Genomic DNA, 17,294 nt, shown 5'->3' with positions numbered 1-17,294 from the left:
CTGGTACAGGCAGGGCAGAGGCCACTCCAGATAACCCCTGCATCACCTGGGTGGCCTCTTCCTCACCCAGGTCAGATGTAACGCCTGTCGTGCACACCAGTGGGCTGCCAGGGGGCCATGCTGTCAGGGGACTTTTGCCACAGGAGACAGAGCAGCTTTATTTCCTAGTGAAAAGAAAGCAGAGCGGCTTTATTTCCTAGTGGTGCCTCTGGGAAAGGGGTGGACAGGGCTAGTGCAGGGTGCAGCAGTGCTGGGTGCAGCTGGCACCCGCCCAGGACCCAGCTCCCAGGGCTGGGTGTGCTGGCAGAGGGGGCCTGGCTCTGCCACAGGAGGGCACAGGGCCCGTGTGTGGATCAGGACTCTCCCCCTCAGGCCCCCATCACTCCACAGGGACACCCACGGAGCTGCCCCTGTCACTGGTGGCTCCCAGGGAGTCCCCAGAGAGGCTCTGCCCAGACAGGGCACTGCTGAGGCTCTGCTGCCGGGCAGAACGTGGCACCGCTTCCACCGACACCTCCACCTCGATGGTGACGCCTTCCCTGCAGACAGACAGACAGACAGACACCGGCCTGAGGGCAGCGGCCCCAAGGGGAACAGCCCCATCCCTGCCCAGCACAGCAGGGACGCTGTTCGAAGGGATGTGCCACCCCCAGCCTCTCGGCACCCTGCCTACCTGTCAGAGGTGTCCTGGCCCTCGCTCAGCATGCTCCCAGCGAGGGCCACCGTGCTGGCTGACTGGCTGTCCCCTTGTGGCCGTGCCGGGCGCGGGCTGCGGCCGCTGCTGGGCAGGGAGAGGGAGGCGGCGGCGTCCGGAGCTCCGTCCTCGGCCGCTCTGGGGCTGGGCAGCGCCGACCACAGCTCGTTCACTGTGGAGAGAGAGAGAGAGAGAGAGAGCACGCCGTGCCACGGACTGCCCCGCTGCACAGGAGGGCACAGGCCAGGCCTGCCAGCTCTGCGGGACCCACGCTTGGCCAGGTTGTCCAGCTCCACCACGCCGAGGTCGCCGGGCGCGCGGCCGTCCCTGCAGCCCCAGCGGCTCCGGCACAGCGACAGCACCACGGTCCCGTACACGTAGGTGAGCACCAGGGGCACGCCGACACCTGTGGGCACACAAAGGGTCACTGCCCAGCCCAGCCCAGCCCTGCTGGCCCCAGACATCCCCCACGGTGCCACCCCCACCGTGGGCAGGGCCCTCGGCACTCACCCACAGTGAGAGCTGTTATGATGGGGGACACAAAGAGAGACAGGAGGACACTGCTGGTGACAGAGAGGCACTGCTGGCACCCGGAGAAGCTGCTCCGCCGGCTCTGGCCCAGCACCTCGGGGACAAGACAGAAAAGTGAAGGGCACTACAAAGACACAGCCCCAGGGACTCAGACCCTTCCCAGCCTGGCAGAGCTCCAGCCACAGCCACCCCTCCCTCTCCCCAGGGACAGGCAGCCACCACAGCACCGCCACCACAGCACAGGTGTTCCTGGAAAGCCCATCTAGAACCCTTCCTCCTTTCACCCACTCCCCAGGCTGAGCACACCTGCACTGGCAGGGGCTGCTGGGGGCAGCAGAAGGTCCTGGCAAGGCAGGGGTGGCACAGGGATGTGCTGAGGGCAGCAGGGAGCACTGCAGGTCTGTCCAGGCCAAGAGCCATGGGCTACCAGGCTCAGCAGGGAGCAGGACCACAGCTGCCAGTACCTTCCTACCCATGTAGATGGGGATCCCAATGGTGATGACAGGGACAGCAACGCCTGCAGCAAGGGAGATGACCATGGGCGCTCCCAGCACCATGCCCAGCTGCCACAGGATCCTCCGGGTCCGGGACCATGGCCTCTTCCCCCAGAAGGTGCAGCCAGAGGGGCTGTGGGCACAGAGCGGGGCTGAGCCACGGCTTCTGCGAGTGGCAGCAGAGACCAGCACAGCCTGGCCCCACGTCAGGGACATCCACGAGCCCACCTGAGAGCCGGCAGCCAGGCTCCCAACCCTGAGCTCCAGCTGCCTCCCACAGCCCCAGCCCTGCCAGAGCCAGCAGCACAGAGCACCCTGCTCCCCTTGGCTAACCCCAAACTTGGGGCAGGGCCTGGCTGCCTCCATCCTAGCTCCCCACCCTGCCAGGGCCCCCAACTTCGGCCAGTGCAGTCCCACAGACCCCCCAGCTCCTGTAAGAGCCCCCAGCCTCAGCCAGTGCAGCCCCACAGACCCCCCAGCTCCTGTAAGAGCCCCCAGCCTCAGCCCAGTGCAGCCCCACAGACCCCCCAGCTCCTGTCAGAGCCCCCAGCCCCAGCCCAGGGCAGCCCCACAGGCCCCCAGCTCCTATCAGAGCCCCCAGCCCCAGCCCAGGGCAGTCCCACAGACCCCCCAGCTCCTGTCAGAGCCCCCAGCCTCGGCCTAGGGCAGCCCTACAGACCCCCCAGCTCCTGTCAGAGCCCCCAGCCCCAGCCCAGGGCAGCCCCACAGGCCCCCAGCTCCTATCAGAGCCCCCAGCCTCAGCCCAGGGCAGTCCCACAGACCCCCAGCTCCTATCAGAGCCCCCAGCCCCCAAGGCCCTGCACTGACCTCAGAAAGTGCACGTCAGAGATCTCCTGCAGGCAGAGCCAGCAGAAGAGGCAGCCACAGACCGTGCAGTTCATGCGGTTGCAGCTGCCATCGTTGATCTTCATGATGAAGGCGCTGCAGCGAGGACAGACCTTGATGTCCTCGGCCTCAGCTGGGGGGAGACAAGATGGGATGGGGGAGCAGGACAGAAGAGTGTGCATCCATCCCAGCCTGTCCCTATCCCAGTGTGCATCCATCCCAGCCTGTCCCTATCCCAGTGTGCATCCATCCCAGGCCTGTCCCTATCCCAGTGTGCATCCATCCCAGGCCTGTCCCTATCCCAGTGTGCATCCATCCCAGCCTGTCCCTATCCCAGTGTGCATCCATCCCAGCCTGTCCCTGTCCCAGTGTGCATCCATCCCAGCCTGTCCCTGTCCCAGTGTGCATCCATCCCAGCCTGTCCCATCCCACAGGAATCATGGGGGGAGCCAAGGTCCCTCTACAGCGGGGCTGTGAGATGCAGCAGAGGGAACTCTGGCTGGAACCTGGCTGCAGCAGCCCCCCACGCAGGAGGCACAGAGGCACAGGGGCACAGGGCTGTGCCAAACCCCAGCCCTGCTGCTCCCACCCCTGTCCGGGGTGGCCTCACCGTGGGCCGGCTCCTCGGGCTGTGCTGAGGGCGTGGCCAGGCTGGGGGTCGGTGGAGCACAGGGGCCCTCGGGGTGCCAGGGCTGCCGGCAGTGGTAGCAGAACTCGGTGCCACAGCCCTCACGGCCGCAGGTGAGGCGGGGGCACTCGGCACAGCCATGGGCAAGGACAGCGTAGCTGTGGGGAGAAGGCAGCAGGGGCTGGGGCACAGCAGGGCACCAGCTGGGGCTGGGGGAGAGCAGGGCACCAGCTGGGGCTGGGGGAGAGCAGGGCACCCCTTCCCGCACAGCCAGGCTGGGCCGTGCCAGCCCTGGTCCTGCACTGAGCTGAGCCACAGCCCTGGCTCAGGAGAGCTGGGACCCACCCTCAGCTGGGCTCCCACCGTGTCCAGCAGCCTTAGCCCTGGGGCTCACAGAGTACCTGGCACAGCCAAGGGCACCGGCCCTGGCAGACAGAGCTGCACAGGCTCTGCAGCCAGACCAGGACTGGACACTTCCCGGGCACACCCGGCCCAAGACAGGACAAAGGGATGGGAGCCCAGCCTGGGAAGGGTTCACAGGACACGGGCAGGGCCTGCTGCCCACCCCGCATTCCCGCCCGTGCTGCGGTACCTGCAGTCAGGGGCAGGGCACCAGCGGGTTCCGGGATCCGCCACCAGCAGCCGCCGCAGCAGGAACTCCTCGTACTTGTCGCGGAGGGCGGGCTCGGGGAGGAGCCGGTGCACGTCGTGGGGCTGGATGGCGGCGGGGCAGTGCGGGCAGGCCACGGGCACGCGGCTCTCGGTGACGGCCAGGCGCAGGTACTGCTGCAGGCAGCCCCGGCAGGAGCGGTGCGAGCAGCAGCCCAGGCTGGGGAACGCCTCGGGGGGCTGCGGCAGCAGGCACAGGGGACACTCCTCCAGCGCCCGGCCCTCGCCCAGGGCCAGCACCACCCGGGGCTCCTCGGGCTCCGGCGGCTCCGGTTCTGGCGGTGTCTCCCCCCCGACGGGCTGCGGCTTCCTCCTGAAGCAGCCCAGGAGGCGGCGGGGCCCGGGCACACGCGTGGGCTGCTCCATGGCGCCCGCCGGGGTGGCCAGGGCTGCCGTGAGCTACGGAGGGCAGCGGGGAGGAGCTGGCCCGGCTGCAGCCCCCATGGCCCGGCTCCTACCCGGGCCTCACCACGGGCGGCAGCGGAGCCATCCCCAGGCGCAGTCGGTGCCGCTCAGCCTGCAGAGGAACAGAGAGAGAGGAACTGAGAGCCAGCCTGTGCCTGGAACAGCCCCCGAGCCTGTTCTGCCCCTCAGTGCAGGACCATCCTGCCTCCTTCAGCTCTGCATGATGGGTCCAGGAACCACGGAGCTCCCAAATCCCCAGCGTGGAGAAGAGAGTGGCCAACGCCGAGACAGCCAGCCCAGGCACAGGGCAGGGTGACACAACACCCAGCCCCTCCCCAGGGTGACACATGGCTAAAGCACCTTTCACTGCAGTTCACTAGCCGAGGGACCCAGTTCATTCAGGAGACAGGCAATTCCTGCAGTGGGGTAAATGTGTCCATTTCCCTCGCTTAGAGCTCACAAATCCATCGCCACAGCACACTCCCTGCCCGTAGTCCTTCCCTCTGTCCACCCCAAAGCTGCCCCTGCCCTCCCCACCGCAGCAGCGCTGCCACAGCCCACGGAGCACTCCCGTGCCAGGGCCAGAACCAGCGACACTCGGCTGAGGCTGAGGAGCCCCAGCACACCTGCTCTGCTGGGCCGGGCACCGGGGGGCTCTGCATCCCCACGGGGGACACGGCGCTTCCCGGGGGACACGGCGCTTCCCGGGGAGAGGCAGGGGCAGCCGGGCAGCGGCGGGATCTCCGCGGTGACCGGGGAGCGACAGAGGGCCAGGGCTGTACCTGTCAGCGGGGAATCATCGCTGGCAGCACGGCACGGCCACGGCTCCCCGGGACGGCCCAGCCCGGCACCCGCAGCGCCCGTGGGACCTGCGAAGGGACAGCGGCGATCCGTGAAGGGCCGAGCGCGGCTCACGCAGCCCGGAGGCGGAGCGGAGCCACCGGGAGAGCCCCGCGAGTGGCGCGGGTGGGGATGGCACAGCCCGGGGACACGGCTGGGCTACACCGGCCTCCTTCGGGACAGGCCAGAGCACGGCGGCACCGGCCGGCCAGCGGCGCTCGGGACCAGCGGGCGAGAGGCCAAGCCCCGGGTGTCCCCGGTGTGACCGCGCGGGGACACCGGTGAGGACTCACCGGGGCCTGCCCTCCGCGCCGCTGCTCGGCGGGGCCAGACCCGGAGGGCACCGCGGGAAAAGCCGTAGCCGCCCCTGAAGGGGCGCAGAGACTGGCAACGGCCCCGGTCCCGGTCCCGGCCCCGGTCCCGCTGCTGCCACCGCCTCCCGCCGGCCGGAAGGGGCGGAGCCGCTGCTGTCCCGCCCGAGCCCCGAGCGCTGCCCGCCTGTGCCGTGTGCCGTGTGCCGTGTTCGGTCCCGTCCCGGCCGCTCGCCCCCGCCGGGCCCGGGCCCGCTCCCCTCATGCCGCGGCCGCGGGGCGGGCGGGGCCGGGGGCGGCACCGCCTCTGCGCACGCGCCCGCTCCGCTTCCGGGTCGCGCGGGCGCTTCCGGCCCTGCCCCCGCGCGCCCGGGGGAAGCGGAAGCGGAAGTGTCCGGTCGAGGCGGGGCGGCGGCGGCCGCCCCGGGCTGGCGGGGGCGGCTGGCGGGCCGCGGGCGGGTGGGCGGCGGGGCCGGGCCGGCGCCGGGGCCCGCCACGATGCCCCGGCGGAAGCAGAGCCACCCGCAGCCGGTGAAGGGTGAGTGCGCGGCGGGCCCGGGGGGCGGCGGCGGCGGCCCGGCGGGGACCCGCGGCGCTCGGAGCGCTGCAGCGGACGCCGAGGATGGCACCGAGGAGACGGCAAGAGCGGCGGTGGTGCTGCCCGGGGACCTGATGCTGGGCCGTGGCCCGGCCTCCGAGAAGGGACCGCCAGGTGCGTGCGGCCCCCGCCGGGACGCCGCCCCTCTCCGGCAGCCCCGCCGGCGGCGACGCGGCCCAGCCGGGCCGTACCGGGCCCGCGCTCGGCGCATCCGGCCGGGCCCGCCCTGCCATGGGCCCGCCCGGCGCGGGCGCCAGCGGAGCTTCCTCTCACGGGGGAGGCCCGGCCCCCGACGGGGCCCCGGGGTGGGTTCCGCCCGCCCGACATTGACCCCCGGCACCGATCCCCGAACGCTCCTTCCCGCCAGGGGCCCGGGCACGACGCGTCCCCGCGGTGGGTTCGGGGCCGCGCCCCGCGGCCGGGCTCATCCCAGAGCCAGCGCAGCGCTCAGCCCCGGGGTCCCGTTCCACCGCTCCCCTCGGCGCTGCGGGCCGAACGGAGCGCGCTCAGCCCCGGCGCCCCGGCCCGGTGCCACGGGCAGCGCCTGTCCCGCCGTGGCTCCCGAGCCTGGTCAGCCCCGGCCGAGGCAGCCGGAGGAGCGAGCGCTGCTCAGCTCCAGGGAGCTACTCGCGGGACTGGCGGGAGGTGCTCCCCGCCCCGGGCACCGAGCAACGCGGGAACGGAACGGCGAGAGAGGAAGGCACGGACTGTCCGGCCCCGTGCCCGTCCCCCCGCTGTCCCCCGGGGCTGTGCCCTGCTCCGTGTGCTCGGCGGCTGCTGGGCTGTGCCGTGTCCTGCTCTGGCACTGAGGGATGGGGCTGCTCCCAGGGCTCTGCTTCACTGCCCTGGAACGGCTGCTTGGCAGCCCTGGGAGCCTGCCGGGGGTCTGGGGACAAATTCCACCAGGAATACCTGTCCTCCCATTCAACCCCAGCCTGGGAGCAGGACTAGCTCAGCCCACTGACCCAGGCAGGCCAGACAAGCTGTGCCATGTGGGCACAGACACGGCCCTTTAGGGGACAGTGCTCTGGGGATGCTGTGGCACTGCTGGCCTGAGGGGACAGGGGTTCAGTCAGCGTGGGACTGGCCCAAGGGCACAGGTGGGTCCCTTGGTGTGGCTGGGGCTGAGCTGAGGAGAAAGGGGGTCCTTTGGCAGAGGGCTTGGGCCAGGGTCAGGAGTTCCCCCGTAAGAGCCAGGCCTTGGCAGGATGCCCTTTTCTGGTGTCTGTGTTTCCAGCAGTGCTTGTGGAAGGGCTGGGGAGGCTGGAGGGGCTGCCCTGTCCCACAGCTTAGGTCAGCCTCATCAGCTGGACACAGCCCGGGTGGCAGCAGCAGGGGGACGGTCCAGGGTGGTCCCAGGACAGTGGGCAGCTGCTGAGCCTGACAGGCCCCAGGGGTGCAGGGCAGGCACAGAACGGGGCCAGCAGGGCACGGCTCTCAGCTGGTCCTGCTGAGCTGCCCCTCCAGCCCTGAGCCTGGGGGTGCTTGTGAAGCACAGGGGCTGCAGAAGGATGAGTCTGTGCCCAGCTGGGAAGTTCCATTTGAGAGCCTGGCACAGCCTTCCCTCTGCTGCCACCGGACAGGGCTCTGTGGGGGCAGGGGAATGTTTCCTGCAGGATGGAAGGGGCTGGTGTTGGAGCTCCCTGGTGCCAGCCATGCGAGTGTGACCAGCTGCAACCCCCAGGGCTGGGGCAGTGCCACAGTGAGAGGGGCACAGAGCAGCTTTATGGGCACCCCTTTCTCCAGCCTGGGCCAGGCTGTGCCCACCACCCTCTACCCCCCAGGCCCAGCAGTGCCGGTGGGTGATGGATCCACCCATCTTCCCACCCTTCCTGGTGCCGGGGTCCTGGCCAGCCATGAGAAGTGTCAGGGTTTCCTGAGACACTCAGAACAGGCCCTCAGCAGGGCGTTGGGACAGGCTGTGGCTGTGGGGCTCCTCAGTGCAGTGCACAGTGTGGTGGGCTCCTCCTGGGTGCCCCAGGGTGGGACGGGGGTGCAGGCAGAGGGGCAGTGCCCAGGCCAGCCGGGCTGACACCGCCCCATCCCCGCGGTGTTCTCAGCAGACACACTGGTGGGGAAGATCGCTATCCCAGCGTACGCCCTGAGCGACGACGACTGCTCCTCCGGGTACCAGCAGCTGAGCGTGGAGAGCGACCCCGAGGAGGGGGGCGAGCCGGGCCCCGCCGCGCTGCCCTGCCGCCAGTGCGGGCTGCAGCTGGCTGCCAGCCTGGGCCAGAGCTGCCTGCAGTGCGCCGGCGCCGAGGGCGGCCGCAGCCAGCGCATCGTCTACTCCTGCCAGCTCTGCCCCTTCGCCTCCCACTACTCCAGCCACCTCAAGCGCCACATGAAGACACACAACGGGGAGAAGCCTTTCGCCTGCCCGCAGTGTGCCTACGCCTCTGCCCAGCTGGTGAACCTGACGCGGCACCTGCGCACGCACACCGGGGAGAAGCCGTACCGCTGCACGGGCTGCAGCTTCGCCTGCAGCAGCCTGGGCAACCTCAAACGCCACGAGCGCGTCCACAGCCAGGACAAGCCCTTCCAGTGTGCCGCCTGCGACTACCGCTGCAACCAGAGCCGCAACCTGAAGCGGCACATGCTCAGCCACCGCCTGCCTGAGGGCGAGGGGCCACACCGGCGGGACAAGGACCCAGGTAAAGGTGGGAGGGTGTGGGGACGTGGGGAGAGCTACCATGGGGGCTTTGGGGCTGGCACAGGACACAGATCCTGCCACTGACCTGAAGTCAGCTACTGCGAGGCTCACCGGGGCACTGGGGCTCGTCACAGAGCCAGTCCTCACTGGCACTGGGGCTCGTCACAGAGCCAGTCCTCACTGGCACTGGGGCTCATCACTGAGCCAGTCCTCGCTGGCACTGGGGCTCCTCACAGAGCCAGTTCTCACTGGCACTGGGGCTCCTCACTGAGCCAGTCCTCACTGGCACTGGGGCTCGTCACAGAGCCAGTCCTCGCTGGCACTGGGGCTCCTCACTGAGCCAGTCTTCGCTGGCACTGTGCCACCCAGCTCACAGCCCCGTCTCTTTGTCCCGCAGAGCCCCTGCTGCCAGAGCTGAGCCTGCACGTGGGCAGCGGCAGCGGCCCCTTCCTGCCCGGCTGTGCCCGGCTGCGGGGCGAGGAGGCGGCCGCGCTGCCCGAGCTGCTCTTCCCCTTCACGTGCCGCATGTGCGGGCTGGTGCTGGACGACGGCTTCGCTCAGGACGAGGGCCTGGCCGAGCAGGTGTGCGGGCGCTGCAGCCTGGCGGTGCTGGGCACCGAGCCGGGTGCCAGCCCCCGCAAGGGCACCGGGGACAAGGGCTTTGCCTGCAGCCTCTGCCCCTTCGTCACCCACTACCCCAACCACCTGGCGCGGCACATGAAGACGCACAGCGGGGAGAAGCCCTTCGCCTGCCCGCTCTGCCCCTACGCCTCCGCCCACCTGGACAACCTGAAGCGCCACCAGCGCGTGCACACGGGCGAGAAGCCCTACAAGTGCCAGCTCTGCGACTACGCCTGCGGCAACCTGGCCAACCTCAAGCGTCACGGGCGCATCCACTCAGGCGACAAGCCCTTCCAGTGCAGCCTCTGCAGCTACAGCTGCAACCAGAGCATGAACCTGAAGCGGCACATGCTGCGGCACACGGGCGAGAAGCCCTTCCAGTGCCGGGACTGCTCCTACACCACTGGGCACTGGGACAACTACAAGCGCCACCAGAAGATCCACGGCCACACGGCCGAGAGCTGGGTGAACCCACGCAATGCCAAAGCCCTCCTGGCGCCCCCAGCCGTGGGCACGGCCCTGCCCTGAGACAGCACTTAGCCCGGCAGGGGGCCTGGGGTGCCTGCCCTCCCTGGGGGAGGGAGGACAGGCGGGCACCTCCACGGGGGCTCAGGGCTGCCTTGCACCAGGCCCAGAGGCACGCTGGGGCCCTGGCAACCCCGTCCTGCCTGGGCAGGGTGAAGTGACGACCAGTGGCTCTGACCCCTGCCCATGTGGCAGCACGGCCACATCCCCAGCCACCCCAGCTGCCTGTTTCTGCCTGCCGGAGCCTTCCTCTGCCGGGGTTTGGGGAAAAGGGGGGAGGGGGGAACAGGACTGGTTCCATGGCTGTCGCCGTGCTGGTCGGTGTAATTTATATTGTGTATAAAAGCATTAAACAGTCAGTTTTGTTATCTGCTCTTCACCCTGGGGGCCTTGTTCTGCTACAGAGGAGGACAGCATGGGGCTGGCACCGAGAGGGGAGGGACAGCAGCCACCCCCCAACAGACAGCCTGGTACCAATCAGGATCCGTTTTAATCATTGTTGCAGTGTGTAAACATCAGTTACTGTCCATTAATGCTCTGTCGGGCTGAGCAGCAGGAGATACGTGGTTACAAGCCTAGATTATGCTGGCGTCTATGAGCGGGTTAGAGGGGACTCTGCGCGGAGCCCCCGAGACAGCTTACTGCACTCTGTCTTGGAGCACAAACCTAAATGCTAATTTGGCATTATGGAGCCTGCCTGGCTCTGCCCCCAGGCTGGGCCAGGCCTTCCCAGCTGGGACAGGAGCAGCTCTGCCCCCAGGCCGGGCCAGGCCCTGCACTGCAGCTCCAGGGCTCTGCCCGGGCCAACTGTTCAGGTCAAACGAGCCCTCTCCCAGCTGGAGCCAGCAGCGGGAGGAGTTCAGCTGCCCCCACCCCGAAGGCAGTGGCGGGCTGGGGGTGAGCTCCCAGCCCCGGGGAGCAGGGAAAGGTGGATGTAGCAGGTGAGAGGCACGTTGATTGCAACCTGGCTGCAGGTCGTACATTCCTCAGCGAAGGCCCTCGCTCAGGCCGGGGCTGTCCTGGGAAGGGGGCACTACAGATCCTCATCGCCAATGCCCTCAAAGGCGTAATTGCCGTGGAAGTCGTTAGCGCCCACGTCGTTTGCAGAGCTGGAGTGGCTGATCCCACGCAGGCTGACTGAAGTGAGCTTGCTCTGTGGAGAAGGGAGATGGTAATGAGGACAGCCCTAGCTCCCCTGCCCGCTTAGCCTGAGGTCTCTGGTGCATCCACACACAACTCACCGAGAGTTTGGCCATGGGCTCCCAGGAGGCATCAGGTGAGTCCTGTAAGGACAGCACAGTTGGGCAGCACAGGGTCATGGGACACAACACCCACCCCTCCATCCCCAGGGAGTCTGGCTCACTGAGTTGGTCCAGGACCTCTTTCCCTTCCCAGGGCTCTGGAAGCAGGGCACCACAGCCCTGCTGTCCTCTGGGCTTGCCCCAGCCCTGCCACAGGGCAGCGCCTCTTCTGGATGCAGTGAGTTCTGGTTCACAACACATCAGACCCTGTGACTGCACGTGTCCCCTGCCCAGGGCTGCAGGGTCCCACTCACCAGCAGCGGAGGTGATTTCACAGCTTGCTGGCTGTCCGAGCGCCGCAGGGCCCCGTTCACCCGCCGTCGGAACATCTGCAGGAGCAGCTCAGCTCAGCCACAGGGGCCCCGTGTCAGCCCTGGGCTTATAACCAGCCCTGGGATGCTGGCCCCATCCTGAGGGGAGCACTCAGGACCCAGTCCAGGCCCTAGGAAGTCACAGGGCCAGGCTGGGATCCCACTCCAGAGCCATCATCCAGCCCCAGCCCTCACCTTGCGGATGCTGCCTCCAGATTTTTTCACCATCAGCTCATCCACCATGGACTGCAAGCAGATGCTCAGCATGATGGCCTGCAAGGGAGAAGTGTCACAGGGCTCTATGCACCCCACAGCCTTCCCGCACCCTATGCAGGGCTTAGCCCTTCCCCTCACAGCCACCCCCAGCCCGCCATGCAGGCAGCTCTACCTGTGGGCTGGTGATGGTGACCCACTGCAGCCGGTCCTTGCTCATCAGGTACTCAAAAGCCAGCTCCAGCTTCACCTCGGACTTCCCTGGGCTGCTCCCCGAAGGGCCATTGTTCATGGGCACCTGCAAGGACACACAGCAAGGCTGGGAGCCTCCAGAGGGGAAGGAGCAGCTCCCCAGACACCAGTGCAGCTCGAGGGCAGCACCAAGCCAAGTGTGGGACACCCGCCCAGTGCCCACCAGTCCTCTGCCACTGTCAGGTCCCCTCCAGTGTCCTCGCACCAATGATCCCCTCAGCCCCAAAGCATGACTCAGACCCTCTCCAGGCCTACTGGGCCAGAAGCTGGCATCAGAGCCAGCACCTTTCCTAGGAAGAGGTGCCCCCCCAGCCCCCTCCCTGCTCTCCAGGCGTCACTCACCGAGGACGTGACCCGCCAGCACCGCATGCGAGTGACCTTGAAGCTGCCCTCCTTGATCTGCTCGTTGGGCAGCCGCACCTGGAAGTTGAGCTCGTTGTTGCCGGCGCTGACGACGACGTGGCAGCCCTTCTCAGGGAAATCAGTGACACAGGGGTCGAACTTGAGATAGCCGTAGTACTTGAGGGTCTGCGCCAGGCGGATGAACTGCAGGCAGGGCCAGGGGTGCTCAGCACTGCCGCCCACCCGGGCCAGGAACAGGACACCACCCGGTACCACACATGGAGAAGGGCTGGTGCAGAGCCAGAACTGCCCCAGCTGTGGCACTGTTCCCTGTCCTACCTCCTTCTTGGAGACCTTTTCTTGCAGGGACTTCAGCTGCCGGTGCTGTTCCTTGTTGACAAGGATCCATCCGTGTTCAATGTCTGACACCGTCTGCAGGCAGCAGAGGTTGGTGAGCACCTGGGACCGGAGCCCCCTGAGCCCCTGCACAGTGTCTGTCCTCACCTGGCTGTGCCACACCAACCCTCACCTGTGCATACAGCAAGTTCAACCCCACACGGTGCTCCATCACATCATCGTCATAGGCCGAGTCCCAGTAGCTGGAAGGGAACCACAGGGGTTAGCCTGCTCTCCACTTCCTGAGAGCAGTGAGGAGAAAATCACCCTCCTGTGGTCTGACCAGCTCCCCCCTAACCATCAGTCACTGTGCCCTGCTCCCCCCCTAAACCAGCTGCCATGGGAAGGCAGGAATGAGCTGAGCACAGCAGGGCAACCCCTGCTCCAGTGTCACAGTCAGGGATGCTCAGGTGCGTTCCTGGGGGCCAAAGCATCAGTGGGCAGCAATGGCAGGAGGGGAGGGTCCCTATGTGGATCCAGGAGCCCTGGGCAGCAATGGCAGGAGGGGAGGGTCCCTGTGTGGAACAGGGAGCCCTGGGCAGCAATGGCAGGATGGGAGGGTCCCTGTATGGATCCTGGAGCCCTGGGCAGCAATGGCAGGAGGGGAGGGTCCCTGTGTGGAACAGGGAGCCCTGGGCAGCAATGGCAGGAGGGGAGGGTCCCTCTGTAGAGCAGGGAGCCCTGGGCAGCAATGGCAGGAGGGGAGGGTCCCTGTGTGGAACAGGGAGCCCTGGGCAGCAATGGCAGGATGGGAGGGTCCCTGTGTGGAACAGGGAGCCCTGGGCAGCAATGGCAGGAGGGGAGGGTCCCTCTGTAGAGCAGGGAGCCCTGGGCAGCAATGGCAGGAGGGGAGGGTCCCTGTGTGGAACAGGGAGCCCTGGGTAGCAATGGCAGGAGGGGAGGGTCCCTCTGTAGAGCAGGGAGCCCTGGGCACCACCCCAATGCTGCCCCGCTCACCTCTTGCGCAGGATGATCTGGAACTCAGGGTTGTGCAGGCTGGTCACTGACACGTAGGGCAGCTCAAACTCCTGCAGCTTCCTCACAACTGCGGGGAAACAAGGGCTCAGCAGCACCTCTGGGCAGCAGGAGCCCCATGGCCCCCAACACCAGGGTGTCCCCAGGAGAACAGCTGTGCCCCCAGCCAGGGCAGGGCCCAAGCACACAGCCCTCACTCCAGGCAGGGGCACAGCACATGTCCCACCACAGTGGGCTCTACTCACAGGAGAAAGCTCCATCCTTGGTCTCTCTCACTAGGAAGAGGCTGAAGTAGCCAACCAGGTCATCTGGCAGATCCAGCTTGGAGGCCACAGCCTGGGAGGAAGAGCAGCATAGTCCCAATATAGTCCCAACATGGTGGCAAGACCCAGCCCATGTGCATTCTCCCAACAGCAGGAAGGCAGCACCTCTGCTGCCCTGTGGCCAGGCCTGGGCTCCTTGCAACCAGGAAACAGCGACCCCAAACACCAGTCTGGACCCAGACACACCCTGCAGCACACCCATTTCAGCTCCCAGCTTTCAGCCCCACCAGGTCAGCCCTGCTGCAGGGTGGGCAGATGGGAGGGGAGGGCAGGGGGGGCTACCAGGCTGAGAGAGCCCCACACAAGTGGGAAACCCCAGAGGGCAGCAGGAGGGGCTGGTCCCAGCCAGCAGGAGAGCTGTGGCACCTCAAGGACATCCTCTGTCTGGTCCGACGTCAGGATGGTGACCTTGACCTTCTGCCCGTTGGAGAGCAGCACCTCCAGCACCACCTCCTCTGTGGGGATCTGCTGCGTCTCCTGCAGAGAGGAACAGCACTGGCACCCCAGCCCCTCACACAGCCTGGGGGCCCCAGAGCCGCCCCAGGTGTGCCCTCACCTGCTGGGCCTTGCGCAGGAAGCTGTTGAAGGTCTCGCTGCCGCCCAGCGTCGGGTCCTGCCGCACTGCAGGAGGGGCACGAGCGGTCAGGCATCCCGTGGGAAGGGACAGGGACACACACCCCTGCCTGGCCCTTGTGCAGCCCCTCAGCCTGCCCTCAGACTGCGTGCTGGGCCAGCCAGGGAACCCCTGCACAGCCCCACTCTGCCAGGGCAGGGCTGGGGCAGGAGCTGGCACCCAGGGGACGAGGCCATCAAACGCCAGGGCTGCCCTGGGAGGTGCAAGAGGCACCACAGGGAATGGAGCAGGGCAGGGAGGAAGCCATGGGCCGTGCCCTGCCCAGCTTACCAGCCTGCATGTACTTCTCCAGCTGCTCCCGGCGCTGCTCTACCTCTGCTGGGGTGAGCGTGAAGATCTTCTTTGGGGGAAAGGCTGGGACCACGTTGGCGCCATACTCCTTCCTTAACTAGGGCAAGAACAGAGCGCTGCTGCAGGAGCCCCCCGAGGGACAGTGGCTGCCCTGGTCCCCACCCTCGCCGATCTCCAGGACTAGCAAGGGGAGCAGAGAGCTTCCAGCACCCCTGATCCCCGTGGGAGCCCAGCGGCACCCAGAACCCGGCTGGAATGTGGGGAGCAGGAGCCCTGCCCCGTGTCCCCGTACCTGCTCGTGCAGGCCCAGGAGCTGGCTGTAGCGCACCCGGCAGTGCAGCACCCCGTTCACGTGGATGTTGTAGGCCTGCAGGGAGAGAGGCCACTCAGAGCCAGCCCCTGCCAGCTGGAGGAACCCCAGGAGCTGCCCAGGATGCCAGGGAGCCCCCAGGAAAAGGCAATATCCCTGAGCACCCTGCCGAAGGTCAGAGTGGTTCAGGAAGTGTGAGCACACCCAAGAGATGTGCCACTGGACACCTGGAAGGTCTAACCCTGTCTGCCCAGCTTTGGGGAGCACAGAGCCACACTGCAGCCCCACGGACAAGGACAGCCCTCCCCACTGCCAGGGCTTCACAAGGAGCAGGTCCTGGCTGAGCTCTGGCTCAGCTCCTGCTGATGCCACAGGCTGAGCACAGCTGTGAGTGCAGAGCACACAGGAACACCTGGCAGAGCACAGCTGTGAGTGCAGCACACACAGGGAACACCTGGCAGAGCACAGAACACACAGGGAACACCTGGCAGAGCACAGCTGTGAGTGCAGAACACAGGGAACACCTGGCAGAGCACAGCTGTGAGTGCAGAGCACACAGGGAACACCTGGCAGAGCACAGCTGTGAGTGCAGCACACACAGGGAACACCTGGCAGAGCACAGCTGTGAGTGCAGCACACACAGGGAACACCTGGCAGAGCACAGAACACACAGGGAACACCTGGCAGAGCACAGCTGTGAGTGCAGCACACACAGGGAACACCTGGCAGAGCACAGAACACACAGGGAACACCTGGCAACTCCATGGTCCAGCTCCCGGCAGCTCACCGTAGACAGAGAGTCCCAGCAAGGGACAGCATTGTCCTCCTGCCACCCCCACAGCACAGTTTGGGAGGGGAGAGGATGGCCATGAGCCCCCAGCCTCCCACAGATGCCCCAGTGCCCTCCTGCTCCTGAGCACTACCCAGCCAGGCTGAGGCTCACACGGGCACCTCCCCACCCAAACCAGCCCGGTGCCCCGCGGCTGCTGCGGGGGCACCGGGAGGGACGGCAGTGGCACGGGCAGCAGCCACACCTGCTCAAATCAGGGCTCTCCATCAGGCACAGCTCCTGCCCAGCCCCCGGGCTCTCCCCCAGGCCCGAGGAGCCTCGGCAGCCGCGGAGGGCAAAGGGCAGGGGGGTCACAAGGACGAAATGCCTCGAGGGCTGCCTGCTCCTGAGGCCCTTGAGCAACTGCAGCTCCCGCCGATCGCCAGGTCTCTCCATCGCCGCTCACACCGGGACCGGGCTGCCCCACCGTAGGGTCCCGGACAGGGATTTCGGCACGGGAAGCAAGCGTGGGTGTTGAAGCCCAGGGCTGCCCACCCTGGCCCCGAGAGCAGCGATCCGGACCCTCCGCGCAGCCTGGGGGGTCTGCCGGCCCCGGGAAGGGCTCTGGGCACTCGAGAGCCGCCGCCACCGGGCGGCCGCGTCCCGGCTCCGCTCCGGAGGCGCTCACGGCGCAGGGACCAAAACAGGAAGCCGGGACAAACGGACGGACGGGCGGGCCAGGATGAGCCGGAGCTGGGGATGGGACCGGACGGGGCCCCAGCGGGCTGCCCGCCCCCGCCCGCGGCACCGGGCAAGGCAAGGTCCGGACACCCCCGGGGCTGCTCCGGGACCTCCCGCGCCCGATCCGGAGCCGCGGGGGCGGCGGGGCCCGATCCCTGCTCGGCCCTGGCACAGGGCGCCGGCCGGGGATGGCGGCGGGCCGGGACCTGCCCGCCTCGCCCGGCCCCGGTCCCGCTCCCGGTCCTGATCCCGACCCGCCACCGCGCCGGGGCTGCGGACCCGCACGGCCCCACCGGGGCCGCACCGCACCCGGGCCGAGGAGCCGCGCCACCCACTCGGCTCCGCGGGGCGGCTCCGTTCTGCGGGACAGCTGCGCTCCCTCGGGCCCCGCTCACCACGTAGGCGGCGGCGCCGCCGTCCCCGGCGCGGGTCTCGGTCTCGGGAATGGAGAAGTGCATGGCCGGGCCGAGCGCGCCCCCGCTACCCGCCTCCCGCCGCCGCCATCTCGGGCCAGCACTCCCCGCGATGGCGCGGCCGGCAGCACCGCCCGCCCCAGGGCCGCCCCGCTCCGCCCCGCCCGGGGCCGTCGCTGTTCGCCCGCCCCGCTTCGCCCCGCTCCGC

The 17,294-nt window shown here is 68.0% G+C and overlaps 3 protein-coding genes across 7 annotated transcripts; 1 reads left to right on the top strand and 2 right to left on the bottom strand.

Moving 5' to 3' along the window:
• Positions 1 to 132: 132 nt before the first annotated feature.
• Positions 133 to 5,712, bottom strand: LOC118700638 (E3 ubiquitin-protein ligase RNF19B-like). 3 transcript variants are annotated; one of them, XM_036405217.2, is made up of 10 exons: positions 5,401 to 5,712; positions 5,050 to 5,136; positions 3,786 to 4,379; positions 3,176 to 3,351; positions 2,548 to 2,698; positions 1,690 to 1,852; positions 1,205 to 1,319; positions 966 to 1,100; positions 674 to 866; positions 133 to 539 (listed from the first exon to the last, which is right to left on the bottom strand). In XM_036405217.2, the coding sequence occupies exons 3-10, from the start codon at positions 4,226 to 4,228 to the stop codon at positions 380 to 382; spliced, it is 1,536 nt and encodes a 511-aa protein (XP_036261110.1). In that variant the 5' UTR covers positions 4,229 to 4,379; positions 5,050 to 5,136; positions 5,401 to 5,712; the 3' UTR covers positions 133 to 379. The 3 variants fall into 3 exon arrangements, with proteins under 3 accessions (XP_036261110.1, XP_036261111.1, XP_036261112.1); XM_036405219.2 differs by having other exon boundaries at positions 428 to 539; positions 1,698 to 1,852; XM_036405218.2 differs by lacking the exons at positions 5,050 to 5,136; positions 5,401 to 5,712 and adding an exon at positions 4,894 to 5,013.
• A 166-nt stretch (positions 5,713 to 5,878) lies between these two features.
• Positions 5,879 to 10,271, top strand: ZNF513 (zinc finger protein 513). Of its 3 annotated transcripts, none has more exons than XM_036405208.2 (3): positions 5,879 to 5,956; positions 8,077 to 8,670; positions 9,067 to 10,271. In XM_036405208.2, exons 1-3 carry the CDS (start codon positions 5,917 to 5,919, stop codon positions 9,816 to 9,818), a joined length of 1,386 nt encoding a protein of 461 aa, XP_036261101.1. In that variant the 5' UTR covers positions 5,879 to 5,916; the 3' UTR covers positions 9,819 to 10,271. The 3 variants fall into 3 exon arrangements, with proteins under 3 accessions (XP_036261101.1, XP_036261100.1, XP_036261099.1); XM_036405207.2 differs by having other exon boundaries at positions 5,898 to 6,130; positions 8,080 to 8,670; XM_036405206.2 differs by having other exon boundaries at positions 5,898 to 6,130.
• A 15-nt stretch (positions 10,272 to 10,286) lies between these two features.
• On the bottom strand, positions 10,287 to 17,221 carry SNX17 (sorting nexin 17). The gene is made up of 15 exons (XM_036405209.2): positions 17,069 to 17,221; positions 15,146 to 15,220; positions 14,833 to 14,950; positions 14,485 to 14,549; positions 14,295 to 14,405; positions 13,851 to 13,941; positions 13,588 to 13,675; positions 12,764 to 12,833; positions 12,574 to 12,666; positions 12,235 to 12,438; positions 11,816 to 11,938; positions 11,623 to 11,700; positions 11,371 to 11,445; positions 11,057 to 11,098; positions 10,287 to 10,968 (listed from the first exon to the last, which is right to left on the bottom strand). Exons 1-15 carry the CDS (start codon positions 17,129 to 17,131, stop codon positions 10,849 to 10,851), a joined length of 1,416 nt encoding a protein of 471 aa, XP_036261102.1. The 5' UTR covers positions 17,132 to 17,221; the 3' UTR covers positions 10,287 to 10,848.
• Between the last annotated feature and the right edge of the window lie 73 nt (positions 17,222 to 17,294).

This window comes from Molothrus ater, chromosome 32 (genome assembly GCF_012460135.2).
Source record: "Molothrus ater isolate BHLD 08-10-18 breed brown headed cowbird chromosome 32, BPBGC_Mater_1.1, whole genome shotgun sequence".
In the NCBI taxonomy this organism is placed as follows: domain Eukaryota; kingdom Metazoa; phylum Chordata; class Aves; order Passeriformes; family Icteridae; genus Molothrus; species Molothrus ater.
Note: the sequence above shows the minus strand (reverse complement) of the source record. Positions and strands in the feature narration are given on the sequence as shown.